Source organism: Delphinapterus leucas, chromosome 2 (genome assembly GCF_059928025.1).
Source record: "Delphinapterus leucas isolate spDelLeu-1000000601 "Yukka" chromosome 2, BTC_Dleu_Yukka2, whole genome shotgun sequence".
Taxonomy (NCBI): Eukaryota; Metazoa; Chordata; class Mammalia; order Artiodactyla; family Monodontidae; genus Delphinapterus; species Delphinapterus leucas.
This window is the reverse complement of record NC_143130.1, coordinates 32,945,334-32,960,632: the sequence shown is the minus strand read 5'-3', so window position 1 is coordinate 32,960,632 and position 15,299 is coordinate 32,945,334. Positions and strand designations below refer to the sequence as shown.

Genomic DNA, 15,299 nt, shown 5'->3' with positions numbered 1-15,299 from the left:
TCAGAGTTGGCATGATAGAGCATGTAGTTGGAAGCATTTGGCTTTTTTGTTTGTTTGTTTTCGGCCATGCCATGCGGCTTGCAGGATCTCAGTTCCCCAACCACGGATTGAACCCGGGCCACGGCAGTGAAAGCCTGGAATCCTAACCATTAGGCCACCAGGAAACTCCCTGGAAGCATTTGTTTTTATTCTCCTCTCTTTTTAAGGGAATATAGGTTTCCCAGGAGCTGAGGAAAAAGCCTTCTTGGCCTTCTTACCCTTTCTTCCCTATATCCAATAGCTCATCAAGCTGTTTAGTATAGAAAGCAGTACTTGGAGGGATGGCCGTGCTAGCAAGAATGTTTACGCAAAAGCATTAATAGCTGATTGTGTTTCAGATCCACTGTTTTACTCTGGCTTACAGGAGGGAGCAGTTAATAGTTCTCATGTGTTTGTGTGCCTGGGACTCACTGGGGATTTTGTTTAAAATGAGAACTTACAAGCTACATCAAAGTCCCTTTCCCCAGAGATTATAAAACCTGGGGTTCAGGAAATGTCACTGCATTTTAAACTCCACATCTACACCATTGGTACTTGGTCTTGGCCAGATGTCACAACCACCTGAGGAACTTAACAGTGAATGAATGAACTTTCCCTTAGAAATTCCAATTCAGATGCTCAGGGGTGGAGCCCAGCTGCATTTTATGGGAGTCCACCAGTGTATCTGAGGTATGGCCGGGGTTGAGAAAAACCGCTCCATAATAAAACTGCACAGGTCATAGAATAAAGCTGAGTAAGGAGAGCACTGACTGCATTGCCAAAGAATCCAGGTGAGGAGGAAGGGAGGGGATCATGTCAAACATGAAGTGTATGAAAGTAAGTCTCCAGCTCAGAAAACAGTTTTCCACTTTTTATGCAGATATTTTAATGTTGTGTATGTATAATCAGTTTGCTTAAGCCATAGCTAAGGTTTCTCATTTACATGAGAAATTTTTGCTCCTTCTTCCATTGTACTTAGGATATTGAGATGACTTCCTGTGTATAAAATTATTTTGGGAGTAAGTAATAATACCAGAGACTCATAATGTAAGCGGCCTGAAAAAGTTAAAGTGTCTATTAAATAGTGGCCCAAACCTACTCAGTCCTCTGCAGTGCAGTCTACTTATGGTCCAGTGTCTGTCATGGTATATTAACCTTGACTAGGGAAACGGGAACATTGGTCCTTGTTTCCTAGCTGTCTAGAAATGACATAAAAGTTAGAAAATCCTGTCTTTTTTTCTTCATGTAAAGTTAATTTTCGGAGATAAATTAAGGAACCTAATTAGCTTTTAGGCAAGACTAACAGAAATTGGAGTTATTACTGAAGAGATCCGTGACACTTTAGAATAGTTATGTAGATGTGTGTGCTGCAGTGTATGTAATTCCTTTGTGACACAGACATTTAATAATCTTTTTAACAGAATAATGTTATGTTGAAATTCATCATTCAATATTGCTATTTTAAAATGTTCCCTAAAGGATTTCAGCCATTAATTTTTTTAATAAAATAAGTGATTCTACATTATATCATTATTGTATCATTATTGTTATTGTCATTATTTCTTTTCATCTGAAAATTGGTTGAAGTTTTAAACATCAAGAAAAGAAAAAAATGCATAGTTCTCTGAGTTATTATGTCAAGGACAGTATAATATTTTCCGATTCTTACCTTGTTAAATGCTGTTTTTGGTATGCAAATTTTGAAGATTTCTCGGCATCAGATAATGTTGGAAATAGTACATCTTTTAAGAAAATCTTTGCACACTATAATCTTTTATATAAGAGACATCTTTTACAAGAATATAGACTTATAAATGATCAGATTTTATCTTGGCCTTTTCTATCTTCAACAGAGCATCAAGAAGAAAAATACGAACAAGCAGGAGATGAGTACGTACCTGAGGTTCATCGTCTCCCGCATGAAGGAGAGGGTGAGTCCTGTAAGGGGGGCTCTCAGAATCGCCCAGAATATATTTCACTCTGGCTTACTCCTTAAAAGTTAGTGACTGACAAGGAACAAATATGCATAGAGCAGTATGAGGGGTGGAAACCACTGCTGTCCCATTTCTTTTGTGCAGTAAATAGTTCTATAAAAGGCTTTTACATTTGTTTTGTCTTTGTTTTCAACTCAGGCGTTTCTTTAGCTGTATTAGATTAGAAACATTTATATTTTAAAATTCCATTTATCAGAATGAACATTTTCATTGATAGTGTTTAAAGTGAAATTGAATTTTCCAAAATAACTGTTCTTTCTATTCAAACCTTAAGGAATGCCACATTAAACTGTAGTGCATGTACATTTTTCATTAAGTTCTAAAGTACTTGTTGTTTAGAAATTGATGTTTTACCCCTCTCTCTAGCCACGTTTAAACTGATGTGTCTCATGACCTTTCAGGCTATTGACCTTAATAAAAAGGGGAAGGACAACAAACACCCCATGTACCGGCGGCTGGTGCACTCGGCGGTCGACGTCCCTGCCATTCAGGAGGTAAAGCTCTCTGACAGCACAGCCCTGGTCGTGCACCTGCCGCCCTCCTGCCTGAGCAGCTGCCCTTGTGAATGGCATGCACTCCCTCTAGTGCTCTTTAGGGGTCATCTTTTAAGAGGCTTGGTTTTCAGCAGCCTGTTGATTCTTGACACTTGCTGCTTAAAGAAAATGTATTGTAGCCTGGTCAGTGTAATGTTCCAGATGTAATTAACATGTGGATGTGGTTTCCTAGTTTCAGAAGCAGTACTTAGGAGTTTCTCTCAAGGGAAGATTAGAACATAGAACTGATCTAGGATCTTGGGAAACACGATGACATGCACTTGAACAAAACAAAGTTTTAACTAGAAAACTATCCTTCTTTAATGAAGTTCTTATTTTTACCTACTCTAGCTGAGGATCGTTAATGGGTTTGTTAATATTTAATTACAAATTGTAGTAAAATCCAATGAACACTTTGACCTGTTTCCAGTTAGCTTTGCAGATTTATTCTGTACCTATGTATCATTTTGAAGTTTTAAAATCTTATGGTTGGCCATAACAGGGAGACCATAGGAATAATTTAAAATCATCTTACTCCTTTCTTAATCTGCTTAATAGCTGAGGAAGAATGAAGGTATATTATTTCAGTGGAAGAAAGGGATAAATGAAGGTTGTTCATAAAAACGAGCAATTTAAATTTTACCTCCTACCCTTAGATTGTGTGGCTTCAGGCATAGCCTCTTTTCCTGACTCTGAGCCTCTGAGAACAATGAAGAACTCAGCTGCCCTTCCTGCCCTCTCCCTGTGTGGCCCCTCCCCACGTTCTGCAATCTGATCCTGTTGGGTCCATGGAGCACACTGGCTGGGCTGATGGTGCCTTGTTAGCAAGTGCTGACCATGAGCGGAAGCACCATAAAGAAAATGAAGAGGAAAACATGATTTTCATGCTTTCAGGAGCTTACAGTCCAGACCAAAATACGAGCTATGATGGTGCTTGGGGGCTGTGGGGTCTGGTTGTCCCCACCTGGGTATAGGCAGGTAGCCTGGGAGCGCTGCACAATGCCAAGGCCTGAGCACCTGCGAGCCCAAGGTCATGAGAAGTTCAGGGTGGGGTTCAGATATCAATATTCATAAAAGTGCCCTGTGACCCTTGATGCCAAACAGAGCCATCATTTGACTTGGTGCCTAGAGGACCTCCTAGGACTTTAAAATTGTTTATACATCAGCACCTAACCCCAATTCAGAATTATAACCGTATCTTCTTTGTGATAACGGTAAACTGTCACAGAGGCTAACAGCTCGCTCTTCTTTCAGTTTTTATTCTCGAGTTATAAAAATAGTAGATATGTAGTTAGGGTCTCATCAACCCCACTGACCAAAGCTTTCGTTATTTACAGTGCTTAGCAGCAGCTTTTGTTATTACAGAATGAGGTGTTCATGCTGCAGAGTTCATACTAGTAAATAAGTATCGGGGACAACGTGGCTGCAGGATGTGGGCTCTGCACACTTCACCATCCTGTAATAGTCTAACTGCAGACGGAGTTGTGGGTTTCTTTTACGCACATTCTGTCAGTACCATGGGACACAGGAGTAGTCGTAATGCCATTCTGGAAAATTCGCCTGTTTCCTACACTCTAACGCTGTAATGCTGACAGGTGTTTTCACCATTAACCCTTTGCCATTTTGTTGTTTTCCCTCTGCAGAAAGTGAACGAAGGGAAGTACCGAAGTTACGAAGAGTTCAAAGCTGATGCTCAATTGCTTCTCCACAACACAGTGATTTTCTATGGAGGTTGAATATTTTTTCTTTTGTGTAGTTTTTTTTAATTCATACCATTTACATTCCATGTCGAGAAATATCTTTTATAAAATATTACATTAAAACAATACCTGAATGATCTGTAAGTAATAATGTTAGGGTTTAAACTTAAAAATGTTTGGTAATGGAGTTACAGCTTATAGAATTGACTGGCCAAAAGCAGAACTCTAGTTACACTAAGTAATATTCATAGTTTTATATATAAACTTAGTTGAAAGGCTTTTTATAAGCACTTTGATTACTTTTGATTTTCCGCATTAATATCCCCTCATTCAAAAGTAATGAAAGAGGTCCCTCTGTACCTAGAGTATTATGTTATATTGGATATAAAATTAAAGCTGCTGATAGCGTTTTCTTTTACTGCCTTAATTTTATTTTAAATATACGTTTTTGTTTTAAATGGTATGTGTCCACTTTTGTTAAAAATGAAAGAAAATTTAAACGGCTGTATTAATTTTGATAGTCTTGTGTTTCTAGATCACTGGTAATAGATACCTGTCTTTAATTACAGCAGACAGTGAGCAAGCTGACATAGCAAGGATGCTCTATAAAGACACATGTCATGAGGTACTATCCATGCCTAATAACTAAACTCTTGCTATATTCCACATTAATCTATTTCAGAATTCCACTCTGATATGTACATTTTAATTTTGCCATTTTCTTTAAATATAATTTTATTTCCATGTATGACATACATGGGAAATAACGCAAACAGAGGGGGAAGAATTCTGGCAGAACTATTTTCAGAGAAATCCTGGGAGTTAGATTTAGTTACTAAGTAACTTCTACTAGTTAGAAGAAAAGGAAACTTTGTTTTCTCCTCTTTAACTACCCTAAAGAGTATTAGTTATATAACTATATGTAAATGTGCTGCACTGGGCAGGCACTCAATAAACATTACCCTCTGCGAATGAAAGGTTCAAATTTGAGTTCTTACTACACTACACAGGCAAAAAAGCATCCAAACAGCAGCATGCATATTTATACAATAAATGAAATATATATTTAGAGAAGGATTTTTTGGGTGGTCTTTCTTATTTGAAACACTCATCTATAACCATACTATCTTTGCAAAAGCATCTCAATTTGTATAAAAAGTTTTGTTTCTTGATTCCATTTCACATATGACTTTTTAAAAATTCGTTAAACATGTTTATTGAGTGTCTACTATGTGCTGTGTTAGGAGGAATAAAATGGGGATCAGGATGCTGGCTTCCTGCTCATACAGTTGTATTCTGAAGAGGGAGACTCAAGAAAAGGACAGACAAAATAGGTTTCTTTACAAGTTATAAAAAAATGTTATGAAAGAAAATAACACTAGGACAGAGAATGAGGCAAAGTAGGGACTGCTTTTATTGGTAGCGGATATTTTATATGGGTAGATCAAGAGACATTTCTGAGGAAATAGCCTTTAATATGAGTGCTGAACTGGAAAGGTATCAGTGAGGCTGGGGAAGCAGAGGTCAGATGCAGTGGCCCCCTAAGGAATCTGTCCTCTATTCCAAGTGCAATCTGGGACCTTCGGGAGGTTCCAAGAAGAAAGTGGCAGGTTCTTCTGGTGTTATTCATTGGAAAATTAGAATTTTAAGCTTAAGGAACAAAACTGGAGACTGTATACATGAAGGAGAATGTTAATTTGCATGGATCTATTTTATATAGTTCTATGCATGTGTGTATTTTATGTAGGCTAAATAGTTGATTTTCTTTTTCAGCTGGATGAATTACAACTTTGCAAGAATTGCTTCTATTTATCAAATGCTCGTCCTGACAATTGGTTCTGCTATCCTTGTGTATGTAAAATTTTGAGATTTTTTTTTTTAACCTCTTAAGCGTCTGATGTCTTACTCTAAGGAAGTTTATTTCCAATTTGCTTGAAGATTATAATCCTTCTAAATATTTTTCTTTGTGTCATAGTATGTATGGTTTTAATGAGTATGAAAACTGAAACATGGGGGAAACAACTTGGGATCAGTGTCCATTTCTGACTTTAAAATGAGGACCCTCAAGAGTAGGAATAAACATTGAATCCCTTAATACATACAGTAAAAATTTGCTTTTCCTCTCATTCTCTCACAAGAAATCTAAGTCTTTATATATACTTATAGCTGTGTGATTTCCCCTAAAATGGCATGATTTCAAGGAGTGTTCCGGGGGCAGTCGCCCACCCCTGGCCATGGTGTAAGAGCCTGCCTGAGAGCCCCTATTCTCCGAGATATTAGGGTGCTCCTCAGTCACTTGAGGGTCTCATTAAAATTTGCATCTCCGACTTGATAGATCGGGAGGAAGGCCTAAAATTCTCCCATTTCCTATAGGCTCCCAGGGTTGGACTGTATTTCATGAAGCAAAGTTAGGGTGTTCTGTTTGCCACTGTTACACTGTTGGCTTCATTCCAGATGCCACAGCCTATCAAGAGATTCTTTTCACTGTCTTTTCTGCGAAATGAAGGTCCACATTGCTTATGCAAATTTTAATTTTTTTGGTGTTTTTCTTGGAGGCAAAATCAGTCAGTCCTGGGGTGGGGCTAAGTTCTGTGTGCTTAGGAGTGAGAAAAAAAATATTTTCAAAATTATGGATTATGCTTGACTGAGTAGTTCAGTATTAATGATGTTCTTGTATTTAATACTTTAAAAGTAGTATGACAAGGTAAAACATTTTATTTCCAGATACCTAATCATGAACTGGTTTGGGCTAAAATGAAAGGTTTTGGATTCTGGCCGGCCAAAGTCATGCAGAAAGAGGACAATCAGGTTGACGTCCGCTTCTTCGGTCACCACCACCAGAGGTAATCATGTGCAGCCATCACCCCTGGGCCTCCAGGAGTCGTGGGGGGTGCCCAGTCCTGCTTTACCAGTGCTCTGTGGGCTTTGCCATTAGAAACTGTGTGGACTGTGTTTCATTTTATTTTTTTATAAATTTATTTATTGTATTTATTTAGTTTTGGCTGCGTTGGGTCTTTGTTGCTGTGTGCAGGCTTTCTCTAGTTGCAGCGAGCGGGGGCTACTCTTTGTTTCGGTGCATGGGCTTCTCATTGCGGTGGCTTCTCTTGTTGCAGAGCACAGGCTCTAGGCGTGCGGGCTTCAGTAGTTGTGGCTCACGGGCTCAGTAGTTGTGGCATGCGGGCTCAGTAGTTATGGTGCACGGGCTCAGTTGCTCCACGTCATGTGGGATCTTCCCGGACCAGGGCTCAAGCCCATGTCCCCTGCGTTGGCAGGTGGATTCTTAACCACTGTGCCACCAGGGAAGCCCTGAAGTGTATTTTAAATTAAAAAACAAATCAGCACATAACTTGACTGGGCACCTAACAGTGCTTTCTATACATGGTATTTCTAGGTGTATTTCAGGTAATGGTTACTAAACAGGACAGTTTCAATAGTTGACACTGTTGAGTTCAGAAGCATGTTAATGGTGGGATTGAATCCATATTAGGAGTTAAGTGGAAGGCTTCTCAGGATGTGTTCATTTCATAGAATTGTAATATCATTACAGTAGTTTCAACCGTACTTTCAAGGTTCTGTCAAAGCCATAGACAAAAATAATCAGGAGTACAGGAGAGTGTCGATGTTATGATCTAAGAATGTACATGAGGGAAAAATTTGATTTAGTTTTTTGAATTTCATTAAATAGTTAATTTAGAAAAATGAAGAATTCAGTTATTTTTAAAAACCATACTACTAGATGAGAACAATCTGATAATCAGAATTTTCCTATATTTTCTTTTTTCACTAATTTTAAAACAACTTTATAGTATCTTCAACCATGAGTGGTATTTTATTAATAATATGAGTGAGTTTGTTTTATATCATTCAGTATATACTGTGCAGAAAATATTTTAAAAGAATATTTGAGCCGATTTACTTGGGTCCCTAGAGTAAGTTTGTCATCTGAAGAGGGAATTAAAACAGAAAATTACATTTCCAGAGTCTTTTTCCCCCAGACTTCTTATTTCTTGGAAAATTTTATCTAAAAAAATTATGGACGGATGAGACTCTAAGGACTTTATTTTAGAAAATAAAAGATCTACAATTTTACTGTAAATACAGTTTTACTATGAATCTTTTTCATTTGCTTTTCCTGGTTACAATATACCAGCAAGATATTTCAAGTGAATGATGGGGACATACCTTAAAAATGATACTCTACCATGTTAGAATAATTGATATATAAAAATAATAGTTTTAATTACTTAAGCAACATATTATATACCAAAAAGAGATGGCCTATAAGGGCCCCCAGCTACAAGTTTTCATTAATAAATACTTTTTTAAAACTACTGTAAACATTTTTTAGTGTGCCATTCAGTGGTATTAAATACGACATTGTTATGCAGAGATCACCACGAATAAATACAATAAATATTCTTTAGCCATTTTATCGATCATGTCTCTACACTTAGGTGGGAGAAAAAAAATTTAAGCAAATAAATGATTTTGGACTAGTCCCTCTGTATGCTCACACCAGAACATGCTGCTCCCTCCCTAGACCCTGAACCCTGAGCAGGTTGTAACGTTCAGGAAGCAGATGCCTGTGGTCCTGGTAAGTACAGGCAGGGTTTTCATAGGGTATGCAGGGTTCTGCCTGTCAGAGGAAAAAAAGTAGCTGATAGGGTCTGACTGTCAGCAGGGCTAAATCTTTCTGCTGCCTGTAGTTGGAGGGAGCAATGGCACAGGGAAGAAAGAAAGGGGACATTTTGGGTTCATTTGCCATCATATCACTGAGCCATTTCATTGTGCATATATTCAGAGAATTCCGGATTGACAGATGTGTAGGTATAGCCAGATTCGATTTTACCTCTTTTTATTAAACTTACTGTAAATTGTGGGGTGCAGTTTGCCTTTTATTTTTAGTGTAGGTCAGATTGCATGCTCAGTGATACTCTTTAAAACTGAAATCTGATTATCTACAATAATGGAGATGATTAAGAGAGAATAGGAATGTTTTTATGAATTGCATTGAGACTTAAGTCTCATGTTAAGAATAGATTCCGTTGCTTAAATCAGTAGATTAAATTCAGTAGATTAAAGGCAGTGGCCATATATGTAGAAGTGCCAACCTAATAATTAGGCACAGTGAGGACCCTCACTGGGTTCCAGCTGGTAGTAGATAAATTGAATAAAGTCAATAGATTAAATAGATTCAATAGACTAAATATATCCAAGGGGATAAGATTCTCTCCTAGGTCACAAGTTGATTCCAGGTAGTCAGCACTGCTTATAACAGAAATCTCTCTCAAAAAACATACTGGTTTTAAAAAGTGTTTTAACACTTTTATTGATTGACTGGTATATAATAGGTGCTCAATAAATGTTTGTTGACTGAAAGAGTAAATATAATATAAATACAAGATCTAATGGCAAGGAACTCTTCCACAAGCAAAATTTTATTTGCACTCTTTTTCAAAGTGTAGTTTACTTTGGTTTCTAATAAAGCACTGTCAGATGATACTGTTAATGTAATATTTATAAATAAGTTCAAATTTAACAATTTCAGTTACCATTACCGTATAACTATGGATTATTATATATTTAAAATGTGCTTTTAAATTCTAAAGCAAACAGCTTAGTTTGTACAAGCAAATTAGAAGTCTACATTTTTGGCTTTAGGCATATGTGCCGGGATTCAGTAAGATCCCTTCAGAACAGTCATAGGTCTAGTATTTCTGAAACTCCTAATACGACTGAAAAGAGCAAATCTGTGTATTCATAGTGCTGGATCCCAACTTGTACCCTGTGCTCTAGAAAATGTCATACTAACTGTGGCTCACATGTCCTTATATTTTCTTATTTCATTTGTGACATCCCTTCTGCCTAGAAGTCCTCCCCTCATATGGTCCCCTGTTTAAATCTTACTCCTCCTTCAAGATGGAGCTCAAATGAAACCTGTGACCACTCACAGCCAAATGAAACCCTCTTCCTCTCCAGAGTACCCCAGAGTCACCTCAACTCTGTGCTGCACTGTTTTATCATTGTTTCTCAGTTAAAGGCAGTGGCAATGTATATAGAAGTGCCAACCTAATAAATTACACGCAGTGAGGACCCTCACTGGGTTCCAGCTGCTAATTAATAGCTTTCCTTAACCCCATTTTGGCAGCACCTCTGCCATCTGTCAAATGAGGCGGGAACAGTCATAGATCCCATGCACTGTATGCTTTGTGGTGCCTTCCACTGGCACATGGTACGCCCTGGTTGAGTTGGATACTAATTTAAGTCCAGTCAAGCAATTAGCACCCAGGAAAATTTTTGTAAACTTCTAGTATTCTTCCCAATAGAACGAAATGTAGTTTTAGATCAACTTATGTGTTCGCAGTTGAGTACTTGGTTGCTGAATGATACAAACAGTTTTCCGTTTGTTAGTCATGGTTCATCTGATGAATAGGGATGTGATGACTTACCAGATAATAGTTGTTAGATGCCCTCCTTTTGTATGTAAGTGTCTCATGAAAATCTCTGGGCATCTACAAATGATTCTATAGTTCTAACATGCAAATAGCTAGATTTTGAATAATTTACAGTATTCAAAACAATGAGATATTGAACGTTTTAAAAAGAGCTGTAAATCACTCCCATTCTGAGAACTTTGCTTTGATGACTGTGAAAAACAAATGTCACTTCACCTATTTTCTACTTGGTAAGAGTTTTTATTCAAGCCACAAATTGTACTTTACAATTGGTAGAGTTTCTGCCATTTTGGAAATTTCTTCTTCTTTTTTTTTGATGCGGACCATTTTTAAAGTCTTTATCGAATTTGTTACAATATTGCTTCCGTTTTATGTTTTGGGTTTTTGGCCACGAGGCATGTGGAATCTTAGCTCCCCGTGTGTTGGAAGGCGAAGTCTCAACCACTGGACGGCCAGGGAAGTCCCTCCCATTTTGGAAATTTCTAACCATCCCTTTCAATGTTGTTCACAGGGCCTGGATTCCTTCTGAAAACATACAGGACATCACAGTCAACGTTCACCGGCTGCATGTTAAGCGCAGTATGGGCTGGAAGAAGGCCTGTGATGAGCTGGAGCTGCATCAGCGCTTCCTTCGTGAAGGGAGGTTTTGGAAGTCTAAGAATGAGGACCGAGGGGAGGAGGAGGCAGAATCCAGCATCTCCTCTACCAGTAATGAGCAGGTGAGAGGCGCCAGTGAGAGCCTGTCGGTTCTTGTTCTGAATGTGCAGGTGTCAGTGCACACTCCTCACTGGAATGAGCAGATTCTGACTTTTCTTCTTCTTTCGTGTAACATTTGTAAAGTGCTCTGTGAAAGAAACCAGAACCAGTTCCAATACACGGAAGCCACCACCAACCCTGATCCTGACTCTACCAGCACATTAGCTCTTTCAAGCCCTCGGCCCAGAGGAATCATTCTGTGAGTGCCAACCACGTGGTCCTGAAAGAGCTAATGCGAAAGGGAACAAGTGCTCACCCCTGACCTGTGGGTCCCTGGCTAGTCTTAGCAGCAGAGAAGTGTTTCATAGTGTCGGGAATAATGTGCTGTTACTTTTATGATGCCCACAGCTAAAGGTCACTCAAGAACCGAGAACAAAGAAAGGACGACGTAATCAAAGTGTGGAACCCAAAAAAGAAGTAAGTTGCCTGCCTTGCAGTGTCCAGGTGGCAATTGAAACAGGAAATATTTTCACAGTTGTGATCAAGGCAGTGCTCCTCACAGGTCCTTGCGAAAAGCATTGCCGTCAGTCAACCTGTAGCAACCAAGTTGGACTCAGTCTTCCCACTGTTCCCGTCATAGAGTAACACTCGGGAGCTGCAAGTCTCCTTACCAGTTAAACAGCAGTGACCACGGCTGGCTAAGTGGGAGGGCACTTTGCTGTATTTTCTAGAACTCTGATATTTTCTCATAGTACTAATAAAAAACAAAGTGTTTATCCAACATATCAACGAGGCCAACATTTAAAAACTGGAGGAAACTATGGCTGAGCTCAGCCTTTTAAAATTATATAATCCATGCATATTTTAAAATCAGGTGTAAATATGGGCAAAATCCTAACACATATTCAGTGAGAAGTGGTCTAGGGTATTTGTTAAAGAATCTAAACCAAAGAAGTGACTATAAATCGATAATGATTTTGTACGATAATTTTTTTTAGTCTGTTTTGAAAAGAAAAACCATAATATTGATATGTAATTGTAAATGAAGAAGTTCCTGTTTAGAATTATTGTACCTACTAATTGCATGTGTTTTAAATTTTTTTTAATTAATTCATTTTTAATTGTGGTAAAATACACAAAACAATTTTCCATTTTCTTACATGGTTTTTGAACTGCAGTTTTTTATATGGCTATTTATGTATATCACTCTGTTTCTCTCCTAATAGAGCTTGCTCTTGAACTAGTGAATTCTATAGCACTTTCCTTATCCTTTAGGAACCAGAACCTGAAACAGAAGCGGTAAGTTCCAGCCAGGAAATCCCCACGATGCCTCAGCCAATCGAAAAAGTTTCTGTATCAACTCAGACCAAGAAGTTAAGTGCCTCTTCACCAAGAATGCTGCATCGAAGCACCCAGACCACCAGTGACGGAGTGTGTCAAAGCATGTGCCACGACAAATACACCAAAATTTTCAATGACTTTAAAGACCGAATGAAGTCTGATCACAAGCGAGAAACTGAAAGAGTTGTACGAGAAGCTCTAGAAAAGGTAACGCAGCCTCCACCGCCAGTGTTGCCTTCAGACATCTGGGCAGGATAAGTGAATAGTCTTCCTATTGTGGTTTAGCTTCTGTCACTTAGGCATCAACCAGGTAGCTGCTTTTTAAAACTAGGACTATAATAAAATATCTTTTTATAATATTTTAATTAAAGTAGCACTTTTCTCATCTAAAATATTTTATAGCCCTTAATGAAATAAAGGGAAGAGGTGCATCAGTTAAGTAGAAACTATGTATTAAGGTTTTGCTTAATGGTCTGTGTAAATTATGAGCTGACATATTGTGGGTTAACTTTTTTTTTCATTTCAGCTGCGTTCTGAAATGGAAGAAGAAAAAAGACAAGCTGTAAATAAAGCTGTAGCAAATATGCAGGGTGAGATAGACAGAAAATGTAAGCAAGTAAAGGAAAAGTGTAAAGAAGAATTTGTAGAAGAAATCAAGAAGCTAGCAACCCAGCACAAACAACTAATTTCTCAGACCAAGAAGAAGCAGTGGGTAAATACCACTATTTTCTTAGAATCTGATTTCTAAAAAATATACCATAGGTATGATGAAAATTAATTTAGAAAGATATATATGGCATATGCAAAAATTACTCCTGAAATAAGTTCTGATGTGAAATTGTCAACTTTAATTAACTAAAAAAATTTTTTTAAAACTCCAGATCCCACATTACTGAGTATTGCTCAGGATTATTTTGTTAAATTGAGATTATGATACTTTGGGACATAACATATTTAGTATAACTGATGTATATAACTTTTCCATCTATGCAAGTATTTTATTTTGATAAGTGGGCTGGCCCTGACTTTTGCTGGTAACTCCTGACAGGTAATATCTAACTTGTAAAATTGTAAATGTAAATGTCGTAATAGCAAACTAAGGATTTTCAGATTTTACTGCACTTACATTTATACATTAGATTCTAGTAAAGAAATCGATTACTTTTACTTTATGATAGTAACATCTCACGGGTCTCTAACTTAACTGAAAAACTGACAAATGTTCATTTTTTATGTCCTGTTTGTGACTCCTGTCTTCCGCTCAGATCAGCAGCTTCTGAGCATACAGATGTTTCTCTGCCAAATGACTGAGCTATGTGAACAAAGTTTTGTTCCCAAAAGCTCATAGCTTGCTTTTAATTTTGATGAATTACTGTATGAAGTTTTGTGATTCTTCATTTGATCCAGACTACATGCTGAAAAGAGTCTTTAAATATATGTAAATGTTTCATGAGGGAAAATAAACATTTTAAATTTTTTGATGAAGATTTGACAAGAAGGAAAAGAGAAACAGATATAACTTAGAAGAATATATGAAGATAACTTAGAAGGAAAAACAGATGAATGATGAAATATAAATATCACTAGATCGAATTATTAAGGTGTGCTCAAGATCTTATCAAGCAGAATGCCCCAACACCATGTCTATAATTCTGTCTTCATGCAAAGATGAGAGAAAGCTAGAAAGTAGACACTAGACTTATAAGGGGAAGTTCCCATAAGTTTACTCATGAATCAAGGAAATGGGAAGAGGTGGCTAAAGTAAAGAATTATAATACTGCTTTTTATAACATTTTACCGTTGATGAAATAGCTGAATTATTACACCTATTTGATTCCACATATAAATGATACCATGCGATATTCGACTTATTTTACTTAGCATAATACCCTTGAGGCCCATCCATGTTGTCCCAAAGGGCAGCATTTCCTTCCTAACTCGTGGCTGAATAACCTTCCAGTGTGTGTGTGTGTGTGTGTGTGTGTGTGTGTGTGTGTGTGTGTGTGTGTGTGTGTGAGTGAGAGTGTGAGTGTAGTAGTATATATACATACATCACACTACGTTTTCCTTAATCTGTTCATCCATTGATGGACATGTAGGTTGTATATAGATATCTTGCCTATTGTGAATATGCTTCAGTGAACGTTGGAGCACAGATACCTTTTCGATACCCTGTTTTCATTTCCTTTGGGTAAATACCCAGAAATGGAATTGCTGGATAGTATGGTAGTTCTATTTTTAACTTTTTGAGGAACCTCCATACTATTTTCCATCATGGCTGCACCAGTTTACATTCCCACCAACAGTGCACAAGAGTTCCCTTTTCTCCACATCCTCACCAACACTTGTCTTTTTTTATGATGGCCATTCTAACAGGTGTGAGGTGATATATCACTGATACTGATTAGCATTTCCCTGGTGATTGGTGCTGTTGAGCTGTTTTTATGTATCTGTTGGCCATTTGTATATCTTCCTTGGAAAAATATCAATTCAGGTCCTCTGCCTTTTTTTTTTTTTTTTTTTTTTTTTTTTGCGGTACGCGGGCCTCTCACTGTTGCAGCC

At 37.7% G+C, this 15,299-nt stretch overlaps 1 protein-coding gene across 16 annotated transcripts in view; it reads left to right on the top strand.

The window, feature by feature from the left end:
• Positions 1-15,299, top strand: part of ZMYND11 (zinc finger MYND-type containing 11) — a 139,071-nt gene that overhangs the window by 106,443 nt on the left and 17,329 nt on the right. For 13 of the 16 annotated variants that reach the window (XM_089906637.1, XM_089906640.1, XM_022554622.3 and 10 more), the window contains 10 exons: positions 1,872-1,949; positions 2,414-2,506; positions 4,189-4,276; positions 4,815-4,870; positions 6,019-6,096; positions 6,970-7,088; positions 11,212-11,419; positions 11,805-11,873; positions 12,672-12,944; positions 13,264-13,449. In XM_089906637.1, the coding sequence (XP_089762763.1) occupies positions 1,872-1,949; positions 2,414-2,506; positions 4,189-4,276; positions 4,815-4,870; positions 6,019-6,096; positions 6,970-7,088; positions 11,212-11,419; positions 11,805-11,873; positions 12,672-12,944; positions 13,264-13,449 (1,248 nt within the window). The remainder of the gene's footprint in view (positions 1-1,871; positions 1,950-2,413; positions 2,507-4,188; positions 4,277-4,814; positions 4,871-6,018; positions 6,097-6,969; positions 7,089-11,211; positions 11,420-11,804; positions 11,874-12,671; positions 12,945-13,263; positions 13,450-15,299) is intronic. The other 3 variants (XM_030763980.2, XM_022554624.3, XM_022554628.3) reach the window with 1 other exon arrangement.